Here is a 15818-nt window from a genome sequence, read left to right on the forward strand (position 1 = left end):
TCGAATAGACCAGTGGCTCTTGATTTAAGGTATGATTCATTCATATAATATGACACAATCTATAATACCGTACTCTTATTGTATCATAACATATATCATGAAATATAACTTTGTAATCAGCTCAATGTTTGGCCAAAGTTCGACTTTTGCAGAAAACGACTGTAAAGTTGGTGAGAAATTTCAAAATGAAGAAAGATCAAATCACCCATACGACTTTAAAAGCTCTTAAATCCAGGAGTTCTACTTTGATGAATAAAACAATAAAAGCGGAAAACATATTTATTGTCTCACTTGCATTCTATTTAAATACATTCAACGATTAAATAACAGCACTGCCGATGACTCTTCATTGCGGCAAGTTGGTTGGCAAAATGTGTTGACTCAGTAGTCTTGCGTAGTGTGCAGGGAAGTTTCTTTGAAGGTAAACGGACATTTTCCCATCAACTGCCTGATCTCCAGCCACACCTGGGAAGAAAACATAAATCTATTCAACTGAAGGAGAGGTGGAATGTGGGTTTATGAAGAGGAAAGCAGAGGAATCGAGACCAGAAAGTGGCAATTTTGAATGCGGTAAGGAAGCTTCATTTTGTATCATTTGTCTATGAAATGGTACGCCTCTGCATAACATTAGTATTCTTATTAACATTAAAAAAAGATCAACTTGCAACACAAAATCGTTTTATTAACATTGTTTCCACTCTCGCTCTGCCTTTCTTTTATCCTGTGCTGCGTGTGCGCAAGCTCGGTGGTGCAAAAATAAACCCAATTATTAGCTCTGAGCTCACCAAGCTTCTTTGCAGTTCTGTGAATCTTGTCCAGGGCAGCCTGCATATCTCCTCCCTCTGGTATGAGGACTTCTATTTCTCCTACACTGTAGCCGAAGTCTGCGTCGTCCAGATCTACGTTCACGCCATCCTCTTCTAAAGTGAATGTCCGTCTCATTGTGGTAAACTCTGCAAAGCATACCAGATTCATAGCACTCGCCCAACCGTCTTCTGGCACACAGTTCATTTCTGCCTTGCCAAGACCATGGTGGTCAGTTAAAGTCTGACAGCATTCAGCAGTTATTGGGGACTTGTTTTCTTCACCAATGTCTTTTAGAACCTCTTTCAGCTTCAGATGAATATCGGCCACATTGGTTATCTCTTTGTAGCGAGTACATAACGTGGCTGCTTCTGATGGTTCGTCTTGTAACTCTTGCCCTCCTTTGACTATTGCGGTTGGACACTTGAGTTCCCAGCATCCTTCACGTTGACGCAGCCACACGTCTCTTAAAGTGAGGTCAAATTGTGGGGTGTCAAAGTATCGGTCTTGGAACTGGTGCTGACGGACACAGACTAAATATAAATGGAAGAAAGAGGTACACGATAAAAGATGATGGTTACAACTGAAAACAAGAATCTTATAGTTGATTCATGTATATTCTATTTATGTATGCAAGCAGTTGGAAAGTGACTTTTCCATAGTAGCTCAAGTCCTGTTTTAGGTCAATTAAAACAACAGTAAAACATACCTCCAATTTCTTCCAGAGTTTTCAGACTGTTGGCATTGCATACAAACTTTCTCTCCACTTCGATACTCATCTGAAATCAAATGTATGTATATTCACAACATAGTATGGTAACAAGTATATGAAATTCATGTCAAACCTGAAGGTCGTTATCGGAAATATTGTTATATATATATTTTTATATTATATATATTTCCCTATATATATATATTTCCCTATATATATTTCCCTTTCGTGTTGTATTTACACCTGCCCCTGCAAATCAAACGCGACTGCAATAGAAATTCCACTATCTGCAGCTAGTTAAGCCACCAACATTATAATTTGTATTAACACCGGATCTTGAAACTCACACACCGTTCAAAATCAAGTCCTTCTTTCTCCTCAGAACATCGAAACACGCAGCGACGTACGATTTCCGGAAGCCCCACCCCCCACTCTCGCCTCCCCCTACACGTCAGCAAATCAATTTCTGGACAGGCGCAATTAAGGACACCTATTAGGGCTTTCACGGCCGTCACTTCCTGTTCCAGTAACGCAGCGGCATGCAGATGGTGCCTATTTTTTTAGTTTCCTGTATTTTTTGGACAAATATTTACTCTGTACAGACGCACATGTGATCATTTACATAAAAATAAAGACATAATTGACGCGAGTGCCCCCCCAAGCCGAGTGGTTGCATCTGTTCAATGTATCATTAATTACCTCGCTGCAGATCTATTTGAACTGGCAGAATGGGGGCATCTTTTTGTTTTTGTTTTGTTTTTCAAAGTAATACATGCGTATGTGCAGGTCTTTACTTATAAATGTAAAACACAGGTGTAACGTGATTAGTCACAATTTGTTTTCTTTGTTCCCGCACCGTTCAATACCTGTATTTGGATTTTTCAATTATGTTTTATCTGGGCGTTACATAAGGGATTTCAAGGCAGAATGTGTTTGTGCGTGCGTGCGTGCGCGCGCGTGTCCCTTCTGAATGTCAGCAATCAGCCTTGGGGGGAGCTGTGGTGTGTTTACTAGGGTAAGGAGAGAGGGCGAATGGAGGGAAGGAGGGGGGAGAGAGAGACACTGAGGGAGAGAAGCAGAGAGAGGGAAGGCAGGCAACAAAACTTTTCACTTGTGAGGAATCCACGGAGAAAAACGCGTGTGTGTGTGCGTGCGTGTGCGCGTGCGTGCGTGTGCGTGCTGGAGCGGCCACCATGCAGGTAAAGACGAGAGATATTTGCTAATTGCTCGGAACTTAATTAAAACGCCAATCGCGATCGGTTCGGTAGGGTGGAGGGGGTGGTTGGCCCGCAACCGATAGAAAGATCAAGCGACGGATCGCGCCTTGAACTAATCCCGATCCTTTTTGGAAATGCAACGTTCGATCCGAAACTTTTTTGGGCCGTGTTTCCTCTTGTTCTGCTCTCATTAGACCACCCCCATCGCCGAGGGAGGCGATTGCGACTGTCGACTGACCAGGTTAAGTCGTTGCTTTCTTTTTCTTTGACGCCCTCCCCAAGCGTTTACTTCCTATCACCAATTACGCTTTTATAAATGTCACCGTAGGACGAGCATGTGTTGCACTGCGGGGGCTGAAAGATACCGATGAGGGGGGTGGGGGGGCATCAAAAGGAGGTCTGAGTGGACGAGGAGGGAAGGGGGAGGCGAGTGTTTTCGAAACACATCTGTAAGCTGAGAACGTTCGTTAATTAAACGGCTTTAGTCAGTGTAGGCCTCAATTTGAGCTGTTAAGCAAGCAAGCAAAGCAAGCAGGAGGCGGGCGGGCGAATCACCAGTAAATGCCCGACGGGTAAGACGACTGGAGGGCCGTGTTTTTTTGGGGTGGGGGGGATAAGGAGTTAAAGGGAGTGCGTATTAATGTCTCGGGGTGAAGTGGCTGCGGTTGAGGGCCACCTGGATCATGCGGAGTACGAAACGGAGGCGGAGTGGAGTGGAGAGAGACTCGCCCCGTTCGGAGCTTAATTATCTCGCGTGCTAACAGAACTAGCCTAGCAAAGTGACACGACTCGAACTCCCCGTTTTTTGTTTACGACCGAGCTCGAACTCGCCTGGAGTCTTGTTGCGGTGTGTTTCTCTTCTCGTCTCGCTCAATGTATCTCATCTACTCCTGACTTGTTTTTGAGTAAAGTAACCGGAAAGACCCCTGTTTTGCGGTGTTACAAGACCGGGGCGAGCGGTGGGGGGGCAGCTTAACCTAGCTTGCTAGCTAATTGATTCGCTTATCCAGCTAATTAGACTTTTATCTAATTAGTCCACCGTTATCGCGGAAAGGCAAGTCAAGTTGCGTCTTCGCTTTTAATCTCAAGTTACGCCTCATGGGGCTTTTAAACGTGAGGCTGTTTGGCGTCTCCGAGTGTTATTCGGTCATGTACCCCTGCTAGCTTGCTAATTGGCGTGACGAAGAAGTGAGGAATTGAAGCATTGACGATAGTTTGTTCGCTGCATTGGGCAACTTGGGTTGCATTTTGTTACTGTATTAATATTCCGACATAAAAGAGACGACATGAAAGCTCCTTGATCATGGCATTTGGGTGTTAAAATGGCTAGAAAAAAAAGATTGGCATTTAAGTTTTAGGCTTGATCGTTGATGTCTTACACATTAGTGTTTCTTAACATTTATTGAGCCAAGGAACACATTTTTACCAAAGGAAGATTTCTCAGTCTGCAATCCAAGTTAAACCATTTATCGTGATGAGTGGAAGATGATTTAATTGTTCTGCGTGCCACTAAACATAGATGGCATGGATGGATGGATCAAAAAATAATTGGTTGTAATAAATAATTACGTGGAATCTGATTTCGTTTCCCGGTGGCACACCTGATGATCCCGCATAGTGGCTGGAAGAAATCACTATTTTAGTTAACAGACCTTTCTTAGAAAATAATCCAAATTTACTGGCTCGTGTTGCATCATAGCCGCTACTTCAAAGTCAAAGTCAGCTTTATTGTCAATCCCTTCATATGTCACACAAAGAAACCGAAATTCCGTTTCCTCTATCCCACGGTGACGAGACATAGTACACGATAGACATACAAGTAGACGACAGACGAGCGACTTGATATTGGGCCTATAATTGTAACATCACTGGCATTACCTTAGTGACTAATCTAAAATGGATTATTCTCCTTGATGATCCAATGTTAGTGGCTCAAGCGCCAAAAACTTTTTCTGAAATGTGATTTTGGGGAAATGCAAAATTCCCCTCCGCACCAGGAACTCAGCTACTACTGCGCTGAGTGATGCTCAATATAGTCACGCCAATTACTGTTTGCAAACGTAATACTAACCAATAAAGCTCTTTGTTGCAGCGAAAGCTGTTGTGGAAGACCGATATAAAGATGCATTGTATAGAGTAACCACGTTTTAGCGCGCTTTGTTATCCCCATGTCTGTTGTTTACAGCAACACCATGTTTGGAATTATGTAGTAGCATATGCCAAGTTGATGTTACCATTGAATGAGCTATTGTGGGTCAACTTTGAGAAGCCTTTGAAAGCCTGCAAAAGACGTGACTAACTCGGGAGGAATGTTGCCTGGATTGTGATGTTGAATCACATATACAGAGAGAATTGTCATATGAATTGACATGAAGCCACTTCGGAGTGAACGAGGAAGTTTTTTTTTTTTATCTGCGTTTTTAAATGAACTCAAGCAGTGTTCAGTCCCGCAAGTGCTCTAAAGTAAATGCTTGAATTTCAAGGTTTCTTTAACTAAACATTTATCGTTTTAGTGTTAGCGAGACCATCTCCTAGTTAAGCTTGTTAATTAGATTAGGTAACGTCTGATTTTTAAGTCACTATATTCATGGAAACTCAGTTAGCTTGAAAAAACAGAAATCCGACAACTTCCCTAGCAACTTGTTGTACTTTTTTTTTTTTTTTTTCCTTAGGAGGAGTCTGGGGAGAAAGAAACCAATTACAGCAATGGCAAAGCAGCACGGCTGTGCCCTTTGTGCCAAAAAGGCCAAGAAGACCAAGCCTCCCTGTCTCGACACCTCACTGAGCAACACAATGTACTTCCAACATGTGTTGACAAGCTGTTAGGCATTGTAAGTGTGGCCCAAAATGACATTGTTGCTTCCATCTGCGTTGAGCACAGCAGATCTTGTCGTTACATCGGACAAAAGTGTCGACGTGATCATCGAGCAACATTTTTGTTGTTTTTCTTCGAATCCTTCATCTCATCGTGCCGTTCATGGTTATGGTTTTGACAGCTCTTTGACTTGTTAAATGCTTGCTAAGGCTTCAGATTCCGAGACTACAAGATAAGTACGCTTTTGCTAAATTGTAGACAGGTTACAGTCGACGGTTGCTTGACGTAGCAAACTTGGTAATTGCTCCAGGCAAGATTATCCATGTGTTTTGTTTATCTAAAATGGGTGCAGTGTAACGGTTTTGCGTTCTGGCGGATAAAAGGAGTCGCTATATGTATGCCTTGGGGCTGATTAGAAAATTAGAGGCATTCCATAGTTGCTATGTGTAATCAAGCCACGCCCAAGCACTGTGGAATTGAAAACGCATCTGAACCAGCCGTTGCTTTAGAATTGTTTGCTGACTCTTTCCCTTTTTCTTTTTTAAACAGTCTGTTTTGAAACAGCGTGCAAGGGAAGAAGAGAACGAAAGTGCTCTCCTATCTTCAGGTAAGAGCAAAAAAATAATAATTTGTTTTTTTTTAATTGATTTCAAAGTCTGCTTTATTGTCAATCCCTTCATATGTCAAGACACACAAAGAAACCAAAATTCCGTTTCCTCCAATGATGAGATTCAACATATGATATTGTTATCCTTGACTTGGTTACCAGGAACTAAAAACTAATTTGTTTTGATGGTCCCGTCAAGGCATTTTGACCTTGGAAAGGACACACAGTGAACTAATTTACGCAGTGGTGTAAGGATGTCTCTTTTTTTTTTTTTTTTTTATTCATCACCTACAAGTGCTTTTGTTGTTTAGTTTTTTTTTAATTGTGACCTTACTAGTAAGTTACCTTCGCTTTGTGCTAGACTAACCGAATTTGAACTGAAGTCAGAACAGGAGGGTAACTAAAGAGGCGATATTGTGTGTATTTTGGGTGCGACTTTAGTCTGAGCTTTTATGACATTTCTTTTCACAATTGACTCATTTACTGATATAGTTAATCGGCATTGTAAATTGAAACCCCATGTCTTGTATTGTCTGACCAACAGTATCCTAAAATGTGCCATTTATTCCCTGTTTGGTGTTTATCAGCTGCAGTTTGTACACAAGTGAGGCCATCCGACGACATCGGCTCCAAAATCTGCCGGCCTCGTTTCGACGTACCTCGGCAACATCGTGATAAAGAGATGGAAGAAGACGGAATGTTGGATCGGGAGAGGAGTGAAGCTGAAACGGAGCCAGAAGAGCCCGAAGAGGATGCAAATGAAATGACGGGAGCAGCCAAGCAAAGCGCCGCTGAAAATGACGAGACGGCAGACAAGAGTGGAAATCCGGCCGGTAAAAATGGCGTGCCTGCCGAAAATGGCACTCAGTTCAAATGCAACGCCTGTCAGGAAAGGTTTCCCAGCAAAACGGCCCTGAGTGTTCATTATTACTCTGCGTCCCATATTCAGAGAATGACAACAATACAAGGTGGGGAAAGTGATCGTCCAGCTCCTTCCAGCCCTGCTCTTCCTCGGCCATACGTATCAAACAAACCCTACCAGTGCGCGACGTGCCGGGTCTCCTACAATCATGCCATCACCCTGGAGAGTCATATGAAATCCGTCTTGCACCAGACACGCAGCAGAAATGCGGTGAACAATGCAGGTGGCCCTGGCAGTGGTGGAAGCGGCAGTGCCGGTACTCCAAAGACCACCGCGAGTACGGCGGTGACCAACGCTAACTGCGCCACCACTGCGGCCGTGATGGTGTCGAGAGACGCGGAGAACATCCAAACGTCTCCCTCCCTCGTTGCCGCCCCTGTGGCCTCGGCTCAGGCTGTCTCAGCCTTTCTCACCCTCCTCACATCCAGCCCGAGTACTCTCCCTCACCCCCTCCTCCCGTCCCTCTTTGCGCCCAGCCAGCCCACCGGTGCCGATCCATCTCAAATTGTGCCTCAGCCCCACATGGTCTTGCCATTGATCTTGAACGGGCTCCAAGCCCAGCAAACCCAGCAGTCTCCAGAGAACCAGCAAGGACAGCTCCTTACCCAGTGTGTGCCATTTGTAGGTCTCAATGCAGCACAGCAAGCCCTCCTGACCCAAAGACTTAGTTTATTACAGAACCAGTGGGCCCCTGTTGCACCACCAAGTCATTCACCAGCAGTTGGGGAGAGGGCGAAACAGGAAATGATTGAAAAGCCCTTGGATCAGGTCAAGGCCAAGGACAGCATAAAAACAGAAGAACCTGAGGAAGAGGGTCCCGAAGTCGAAAGCAAAGCGCTCGATGAGGTGAACGAAGACGTTTGGAAGACACCTGGAGATAGCGGAAGCTTGGCCCGTCACGCGGATGTGAAAAATGAGGACTCGGCAAGTCTAGGTTTCTCTCCGCTTGCCGTAGAGAAGAGCCTCCATGATAAGTTCCTCTCACCTTCCCCGTCGATGGTGAGTAACCCACGCTACAGCCCTCCTCATTTGAAGCTCACGCTTAGCCCCGATTCTACTCCACAAAAATCACAGAGAGCAACGAGTCCTTGTGGATCTGTTGGTACCGCCAAATCCAGTCCACTTTCAAATGCCTTAAGCAGCCAATATCGACTCCATTGCAATAGCGTGGGCTCCGTTTATCCGGAACTTCCAGCCTTGTCAGAATTTCAGTCAGAGGTGCTTTGGGCTTTTTTCGAGTCGCGGAGCGAGACCGATGCCGCTAGCCCTCTCCGCGAGGACTGCGAGGCGCTGGGAAGAGAGGTCGGGCTGTCGGAGGAGGACGTACGCAAGTGGCTTTGCCAAGCCAGATATGCCAAACAGAGAAAGCGAGCCTCAGAGCTGGCCCGTCACCAAGGCTCGTCATCGTTTGTACCCAGCACGCAAAGCAGCGACAATGACTTTGATGACGACGAAAGCTCCCTCGTTATAGCGGAAGAGGAGGGGGAGGAGGAGGAGGAGGAGGAGGAGGACGCCGACGTGTCGGCTAGTCAGGCCATTGATTTGTCTTGTACGAGAAAGCAGCACAGGCCCAAAGGTGTCGGGAGAGAGGGCCAGGGAGATTCCTGTCTGACCTCTGACTCCGAAAATGAGCTGTACACTTCTGTGATCGTGACGGACGAGGAAAGTCAGAACGCGGCTTTCCGGGAGGCCCCGGACAGCCCCGCCAAAGATGAAGTGCGACACGAGGCGCACGCTGAAAAGGGCTCGTTTGGGGGGAAAGTCTTGCGCTCCACGACCGTCTTTCTCTCCGACGCAGAGGATGACGACGAAGATGAGGACGGTGGGGCGACTAATAAGTCGGGCAAGAAGAAAAGGAAAGGAGAGTTTGAACATGAGGTGGAGGTGAAAAAGGAGAGACTGGATCCTGATGTGGACCTGGAGTTGGAAGCCCAAGGGGATCCCCCAGGTTCTCTGCCCTACTCTCTGGAGCAGCAGCATCCAAGCGGTGCTTTACACTCGCTCCCGCTATCGCTCGCTCCCTTCTCCACTCAATTCCTGAGCCCTTATGTCCTCTCACTGACGACGCCGTCGTTAGTTGGAAGCAAAGTACCCGTCTTTTCAAACTCGCCCGCCGCCGCGCAATTCTCCAGCTCTCTCCTTTCTCAATCGCCCAGTCCCATGAGCCAATCCTCCCAATATTTAGCCAACGGCGGTGACTGTGAGACTGCGCTGGACCTTAGCATGGGGAGATGCAATTCGTCCTCATCTCAGGTTGATAACATCTCAGCACAGAAAGGGCAGTTGCTGGATGGTCTCGGCTTGAGGCCAACAGCTCAAGGTTTGGTCGTGGTTCAGGTTAAACCTGAATCCCTCGCCGCCATGCCTTCCTCGTATCGCCGTGTGAATCTGGTCAATAGCAATAACTTGACAAAGGCCAGCGTTTACACCAGGCCGGACGAGAAAATAAATGCCGCCGCCGCCGTGTGTGAAAATGACAAGGAGAAGGAGCAAGAACAGCAGCAAAGGAAGGCCAAAGGGAAAAGGTATCGCGATATGCGCCGTTCTCGGACCATCATTCAAGCCGAGCAGCTGGACGTACTGTACGGATGCTATTTCAAAGATCCCAACCCCGGGAAACAAGAGTTTGAGCAAATCTCCGAATGGGTTCACCTTCCCAAAAAAGTGGTTCAGATCTGGTTCCAGAACATGCGGGCGAGGGAGCGCAAGGGTGAGGTCCGATTCATCAGCGACGGCACCCTGGCGGCGGTGGGGAAACCGCTCATCAAATTTACCTGGCCGCTCTCAAAGCCCATTTTTTCAAACAAGCCCGTCGAGGACAACCGGCGCTTCATCGCCACCGCTCCCATCGTGCGCACCCTCATCAAGAGCGAGCGGAAACCTGTCCTGGTGAAAAAACACGCCCCTGTTCCGATCAAGCCCAAGGAGGTGGTTTCGGCCACCGCGCTGGGGGGCGGCGGCGGCGGCGCTGCCTCTGTGATGTCAAAGGCCAAGCTCGAAGGCACCAGCGGCGTCACCGCGCTCAAAGTTGCGTCTAGCGTCGTGCCCACCCTTTTAGCGCCTCCCGAGGATCCCGTTCCCATTGCCTCTCGACTGAAGAACTTGGAGGAGGAGAGCGAGGAGGAAAGAACCGACGAGGAGGCGGACGACGAGACCGAGACGGCACCTCGCTTGACCAACCGCATGGTGCCCAAGCTGCCCACCATGCCCATGGATAACAGGCCCCCTTCCGCGTCTCCCCACAAAGCAAACGGCCTTAGCTACTGGAACCCAAAAGCCTCCATCAGGATCAACACGCTGTCGCGCGAGCAACTGGCTCTTCCCGCTCATCCGCCTCCCCGCACCATCCCCCCTCCTCCCACCCCCAGCATCGCCCCGGTCAGTCCCAACTCGGCCAAAGTGGCCCGCTCGGCCACCCCGGTCCTGGGAAAGTCCAGCCCCACGGACAACAACTTTCTGGCCCATTCTTCGAGTCGTCGGCCGCGCACGCATCTATCCTGCCTGCAGCTCTCCATTCTGCAGTCCTGCTACGAGACCTGCGCCCACCCCAATGCCATGGAGTGTGAGGCCATTGGTGGCGAGCTTAACCTGCCCCTGAAGGTGGTGCAGATCTGGTTCCAAAACACGAGAGCGAAGGAGAAGCGCTGGAGGCTACAGCAAGAAAAACTGGTAAGCTGCATTTTAGAAAAGAAATAGGTCGATGGATGGATGGATGGATGGATGGATGGATGGATGAGGATGTGCCGTCACATTGGGTGAAGACTTTGTTCCCTTTTCTTAACATCTCTTTTGCCACAGGGTTCTCAAGCCGGGGGGAAGGTGTCGATGAGCTCGGGAAGTTACCTGCAGTACAACGCTCTGAAAGCCAACCGTCCCATCCTGCCCAAACCGGTTCAGCTGACCATCACAGAGACTTCCCTGGCAAGCGGCCAGTCTGCACCCAACGAAACGCTGACGGGCTGCTGTGAGGTCTGCAAGGTTTCCTTTGAATCGCGGGCGGCGGCGAGGGCCCACGTCTTCTCGTCGCTTCACCTGGCCAAGCTACGCACCACTAACTTTGGCCAGCCCACCGCCCTGGTCAACAAGAACGGAACTGCCGCCGGAGGTTCGGGCGGCGTCAACCTGAACTTGCAGGTCGGCCATTCTTCTTCGGTCAGCGGTTCTGCTTCCGGAGGGGTGGTTGTCATCAAGGTGCCCCCAGCCACGGCTACCAGCAGCAGTTAAAAGAAAATTCAGATCAGGATTGGTCTGCACACTAACTTTGGACCCATTTGGGCTCCTCCACTTTTAACAAACACCTTTTGAGCACTATTCCTCACCACCTAACTTAATTTTTTGCCCTTTGAAGTTGGCTTTTTCTCCTCCCCCAGCACCCAGTTTCCCCTTTGTAATGACTCCAATGGACACGTTGGTGAACGTCACCCCGAATCAACACCAAACAGTTCCCCTGCTGCTACTGATTTAATCAGTTTGCCATGTGAGTGATGGATGATGCTTTTTGAACTCATCTCACCCTTTAGCGAAACACCTTTTGATTTCAACGACCTTCCTACGACGCTCTGGAGGGGCGTGAATTGAAAAGACTGATGGCGACGCTTTTTAACCGCCGTGTCACTCGCTGGGCTAACATGGAATAAGTCCCACTTTGCTCCCATGGAATATTTTGGGGATGGAATGCTGTCACTTCCCGGGCAAAGATTGGTTCTGTACGAGAGGAATGGACTCAATTAATGTGATGCGTTTTTGACGGTGGCTTTTATTGATTTGCTACTGGTTATATGATCTATGGACTATTGCGTATATGTCGTACGTTTGGGATACAATAGAGGTACTAAGAGAGTAGGGCTTTTAAACCCCTTCCCTCCCACTGCAACCACCCCCCATTGCCATGTTTATAGTTTATGGTCATGACAATCCAGACAAAAAAAAACAACTTCTAAAAATTGCAAAGAATCTTGGCATACCGCACTTTGACGCATATTACATTGAAATGTTTTGAAGCATTCTAATGCCAGTGTCTTTTTATGGAAAGATGCATTCATGCATGTTGGATGCCTTAATATATATATCTATTTTTTCTTGCTCGTCTCTTGAGTCACGCTTTGGGTGTAAACGTAATATTGGCCAAGAAGCAAAAGCTTACGGCATATGGAAGTGAAATTAAGCGCTGTCCCTAATTTACACATCTATATGAATGTCATTCTTTTGATAGAACATGAGCAAATCCTGCCTCGGAAATCTTTGCCAGCTTTTTCCTCAGCCCAGGACAAAAAAACAACAAGGTCCAACTCATGTGGGTGTACTTCAAGCAATCCATTTGCCCGCCCTAAAAAGTTTGGAATAATGGGCAGAGCCAAAAACGCATTATATATCTTAGAGATGAAATGATTTTGTCCTTTTTTTTAACTTTTCATTGTGCAGCACTCTTCAGCGTTTTATCGTTTTTTGGCCACGGCTTGGTGTTTTATTATAAGCATGAATGGCAGAATTCACAAAAGGTTGGATCACAATTGATTGACGATATTTAAGAGCGCATGACGAGTATCTTGCCATTGCAACAAATTCATCTCAAAAGGATCTTAAGACTGAATGTCATCAGCAAATTGCATTTCATGGGTTAATCACCTCTGGTGACTTTTGCCATTCAGCTTCTCGTGTAGTATTAATACTGAAACACTGAGCAGTTGCACACGTGAACCTTGAAAAGTTTCAACTTCCAATTTGGTCCACATATAAATATGAAATCTATTTTGAGTAGTGTATGCCGCTATAATAAAAAAAAAAAAAGCAACAAATCTTTATAATATATTCTTTTCAAAAAAAGAGTTTCACTGCAAGTGTGGAAGGGCCAATAAAATTTGAAAGGCATGAGTGCTTCTTCAAATCCCTCCCCCCCCTACCCCACCACCACCACCACCACCACCACCTCTTGTTCATACCTAGCCTGGTAATGCACATGCTGTGAAATGCGATGTGATATGTGCAAACCAAACAAGGGAGGAAATTGGCTTTCACCAATATCTTGCAGGCCAATTGTGGATATTCCATTCTTGCAATGTATCGTTTTGACTGAGAGCTAGAAAGATGGTGCTGTGTTGAAGGACACAACTCACTTGAGAGCTTTTTCCTTCCATTTGAATTTGTATATTAATGTTATAGTTTTAACTCAAATGCAGAACTAAAAGGAACTTTTTGTAAATGATATATATTAAAAAGTGATATTCCAAAGTAACCTTTTTTGTGTCATTTAAAAAACAAAAACAAAAACAACCAAAAAGCAATCAAGAGGTGTTCACAAATGCAAACTGTAAAGGACATCCCACGGCTTGACTCTTGCACTAGTTCACAATATTTGCACAAGTTACAGACATTTCAAAAACGACAGCCATGGATGCAACATGACGAGTGAATCGGTGCGTGGCAGTGTTCTTTCATGACTTCAACACTTTTAGTCTGTCGGGATTCATCTTGTACGCGTGTGTTGGGATGTCAAGACTGGGATGATACACAGAAAGGCGGTGTTGCACTGTCCAAATCAAATGGGTTTTTATGGAGATCTGCTTTTATTATCTTACATTTCATTGTCAAGTTGATTATCACTATCATTATAACTGTACTACAACTTATTGAATTGACCATTACTACTCATGCTGTTTTGATTTATTCCTTCTTGTTTTCATGCCACCTCTCTGCTCCGACTGAGCATGTTTTTCCTCTGAATATTGAACAATAATAGTGGCAGTGTTGTTATGTGTTGTTAGACCTCTGATTAGGTTTTTTTTCCGCCCCTTCCTCACTGTACCTTCCTTGCCTTTTGTGTTTGGTCTTCATTATGCTTTCTTTGATATACAGAAAAATAAAATCAGATGAACCTGGGAAACAGTGCAACTGACTTATTTATTATTCAACAATTTTCCTCTTAGGCCGCATTGCAATCAGTTTCCCTCAGAGGGCCTTCTAGATAATGTCCATACAGTACAGGCTATTCAACACTGATGAAGAACCGGTAATACACACTCTTGGACAGTAGATGGCGGTAAGCACCTGGAAATTGCTTCAAATCCGCCAGTACCTGGTTGAAGAAGAAGAAAAGGAGAAGGCGGAAGTAGAAGAACTGTCATGACCGTACTATTAGGATGCTCTTTTATTCTTGTAGCGTGCTTGCTACTTATACGTTTATATATAGTTGTCAGGAATGGGCGCAACTCTAAACTTGGTAACAAAGGTCGGATTGGGCTCCTTGTCGTTGCAGGATCAGGTAAAAGTGATACATGGCAATTTCATCGTGATCTCTTGTGGGTTCTTGGACCTTTTAGGCTACCACAATAATTGAGGAAACTGTAACAACTGCAAGATTATTATTTTTTAAATACCCACATCTATCATGTTGCTATGTTTTCTTCTGACTCCTAGCCACTTACAAGGCAGTGGTTGCCGCAGCAGGTATTGTGCCCAATGTATTTACCCTACCCAGGCCAACCTTAAGGAGCTTTATATCTTACTATTTGTTGTCATTGTAAGGTCTATGTGTTTTCAGGTGGTCACACTACAGAAATCCTGCGATTGATGAAGAGCCTTTCCAGTGCCTACTCACCTCGATTCTACATTATTGCCGATACAGATACGATGAGTGAAGAAAGAATCCGTGCATTTGAAAAATCCAAACAGATCTTGGATTGTGATCCACAAGTAAGTAGCTTATTGTACTTGACCGGTGTTAAACTTGTGGACTACAACAAAGTAAACTAGTAGAACATTGATGGTGTCTTATGCAAAATTTGACGTATGTTTTTAGTTTACCATTCATCGGATCCCTCGGAGCCGAGAGGTCCATCAGTCATGGAGCTCTTCAGTTTTAAGCACACTGAATGCCCAATTTTACGCTATACCCCTGATCTTCAGGCTCAGACCAGATATGGTGAGTCAACATTCTCATAAAAATATGCTGTGTGTTTGCACACGCATGTGCGGACGGACACACTCCCCTGAAGGGACGGTCAGCTATTGTTTCACTCACACCTACTGACAATTTAGTCTTCAGTAGTATTGTACTATTTATTTCATTGTTATTATAAATTCCTCCCAAAATAAATACAGTTATAATCTTGTGTTTTTTCCATCTACTTTGTTGTTGTAGGTGCTGTGTAATGGCCCAGGAACCTGTGTTCCCCTTTGCCTCGGAGGACTCCTGCTTGGAATTGTGGGAATTAAGAAAGTCATGATTGTTTTTGTTGAAAGCCTTTGTCGGGTGGAGTCGTTGTCGCTCACAGGGAAAATCCTTTACCACGTTTCAGACTTTTTTTTTGTGCAGTGGGCCAGTCTGAGGAACAGCTATCCAAAGTCTATTTTCCTCGGCAGAATTGTGTAATTATTACTTTTGTATCAAGAAGGTGGCGCACAGAATGTTTTTGGATCAATGTTACTTTTTAATTTTTTTTCTTGACTTCACACCTTGCTCGCTTGTAAAACAAGTCGGCTGGCTCTGTCCGGGACAATATGCCTTAATGGACTGTGGGATTTTCTTACTTCATTTCCACACATGCATTCATATTCAACCTATTCCAACTTTTTTACTATGCCTACTGTCTCCAAGAATTCTCCCCTATTAAAAATCCGACATTCTCTCTCCATTACACCAGACCCTCTTGTATTTGGACTCATTCCGTTTCCTCCCTTTAATTTCGACATTTCTTGGCTGATTCAAACCTTTCCAACTTTAAACTATTCAGTTTATGTTTCAT

At 45.6% G+C, this 15818-nt stretch overlaps 3 protein-coding genes across 7 annotated transcripts; 2 read left to right on the top strand and 1 right to left on the bottom strand.

Annotated features, from left to right (window-relative positions):
- Window positions 1–261: 261 nt before the first annotated feature.
- thtpa (thiamine triphosphatase) lies at window positions 262–3701 on the bottom strand. 2 transcript variants are annotated; one of them, XM_061265303.1, is made up of 4 exons: window positions 3565–3701; window positions 1514–1583; window positions 786–1337; window positions 262–465 (listed from the first exon to the last, which is right to left on the bottom strand). In XM_061265303.1, the coding sequence occupies exons 2-4, from the start codon at window positions 1581–1583 to the stop codon at window positions 347–349; spliced, it is 741 nt and encodes a 246-aa protein (XP_061121287.1). In that variant the 5' UTR covers window positions 3565–3701; the 3' UTR covers window positions 262–346. The 2 variants fall into 2 exon arrangements, with proteins under 2 accessions (XP_061121287.1, XP_061121286.1); XM_061265302.1 differs by lacking the exon at window positions 3565–3701 and adding an exon at window positions 1868–2012.
- zfhx2 (zinc finger homeobox 2) lies at window positions 2472–13957 on the top strand. 2 transcript variants are annotated; one of them, XM_061265281.1, is made up of 5 exons: window positions 2472–2531; window positions 5406–5564; window positions 6098–6155; window positions 6743–10746; window positions 10876–13957. In XM_061265281.1, exons 1-5 carry the CDS (start codon window positions 2487–2489, stop codon window positions 11299–11301), a joined length of 4692 nt encoding a protein of 1563 aa, XP_061121265.1. In that variant the 5' UTR covers window positions 2472–2486; the 3' UTR covers window positions 11302–13957. The 2 variants fall into 2 exon arrangements, with proteins under 2 accessions (XP_061121265.1, XP_061121266.1); XM_061265282.1 differs by lacking the exon at window positions 2472–2531 and adding an exon at window positions 2538–2715.
- A 196-nt stretch (window positions 13958–14153) lies between these two features.
- Window positions 14154–15710, top strand: alg14 (ALG14 UDP-N-acetylglucosaminyltransferase subunit). Of its 3 annotated transcripts, none has more exons than XM_061265631.1 (5): window positions 14154–14335; window positions 14491–14520; window positions 14599–14766; window positions 14873–14995; window positions 15215–15710. In XM_061265631.1, exons 1-5 carry the CDS (start codon window positions 14273–14275, stop codon window positions 15443–15445), a joined length of 615 nt encoding a protein of 204 aa, XP_061121615.1. In that variant the 5' UTR covers window positions 14154–14272; the 3' UTR covers window positions 15446–15710. The 3 variants fall into 3 exon arrangements, with proteins under 3 accessions (XP_061121615.1, XP_061121613.1, XP_061121614.1); XM_061265629.1 differs by having other exon boundaries at window positions 14615–14766; XM_061265630.1 differs by lacking the exon at window positions 14491–14520 and having other exon boundaries at window positions 14615–14766.
- The last annotated feature ends 108 nt before the right edge of the window (window positions 15711–15818 follow it).

The sequence above is a fragment of the Syngnathus typhle genome, linkage group LG19 (assembly GCF_033458585.1).
Source record: "Syngnathus typhle isolate RoL2023-S1 ecotype Sweden linkage group LG19, RoL_Styp_1.0, whole genome shotgun sequence".
Taxonomy (NCBI): domain Eukaryota; kingdom Metazoa; phylum Chordata; class Actinopteri; order Syngnathiformes; family Syngnathidae; genus Syngnathus; species Syngnathus typhle.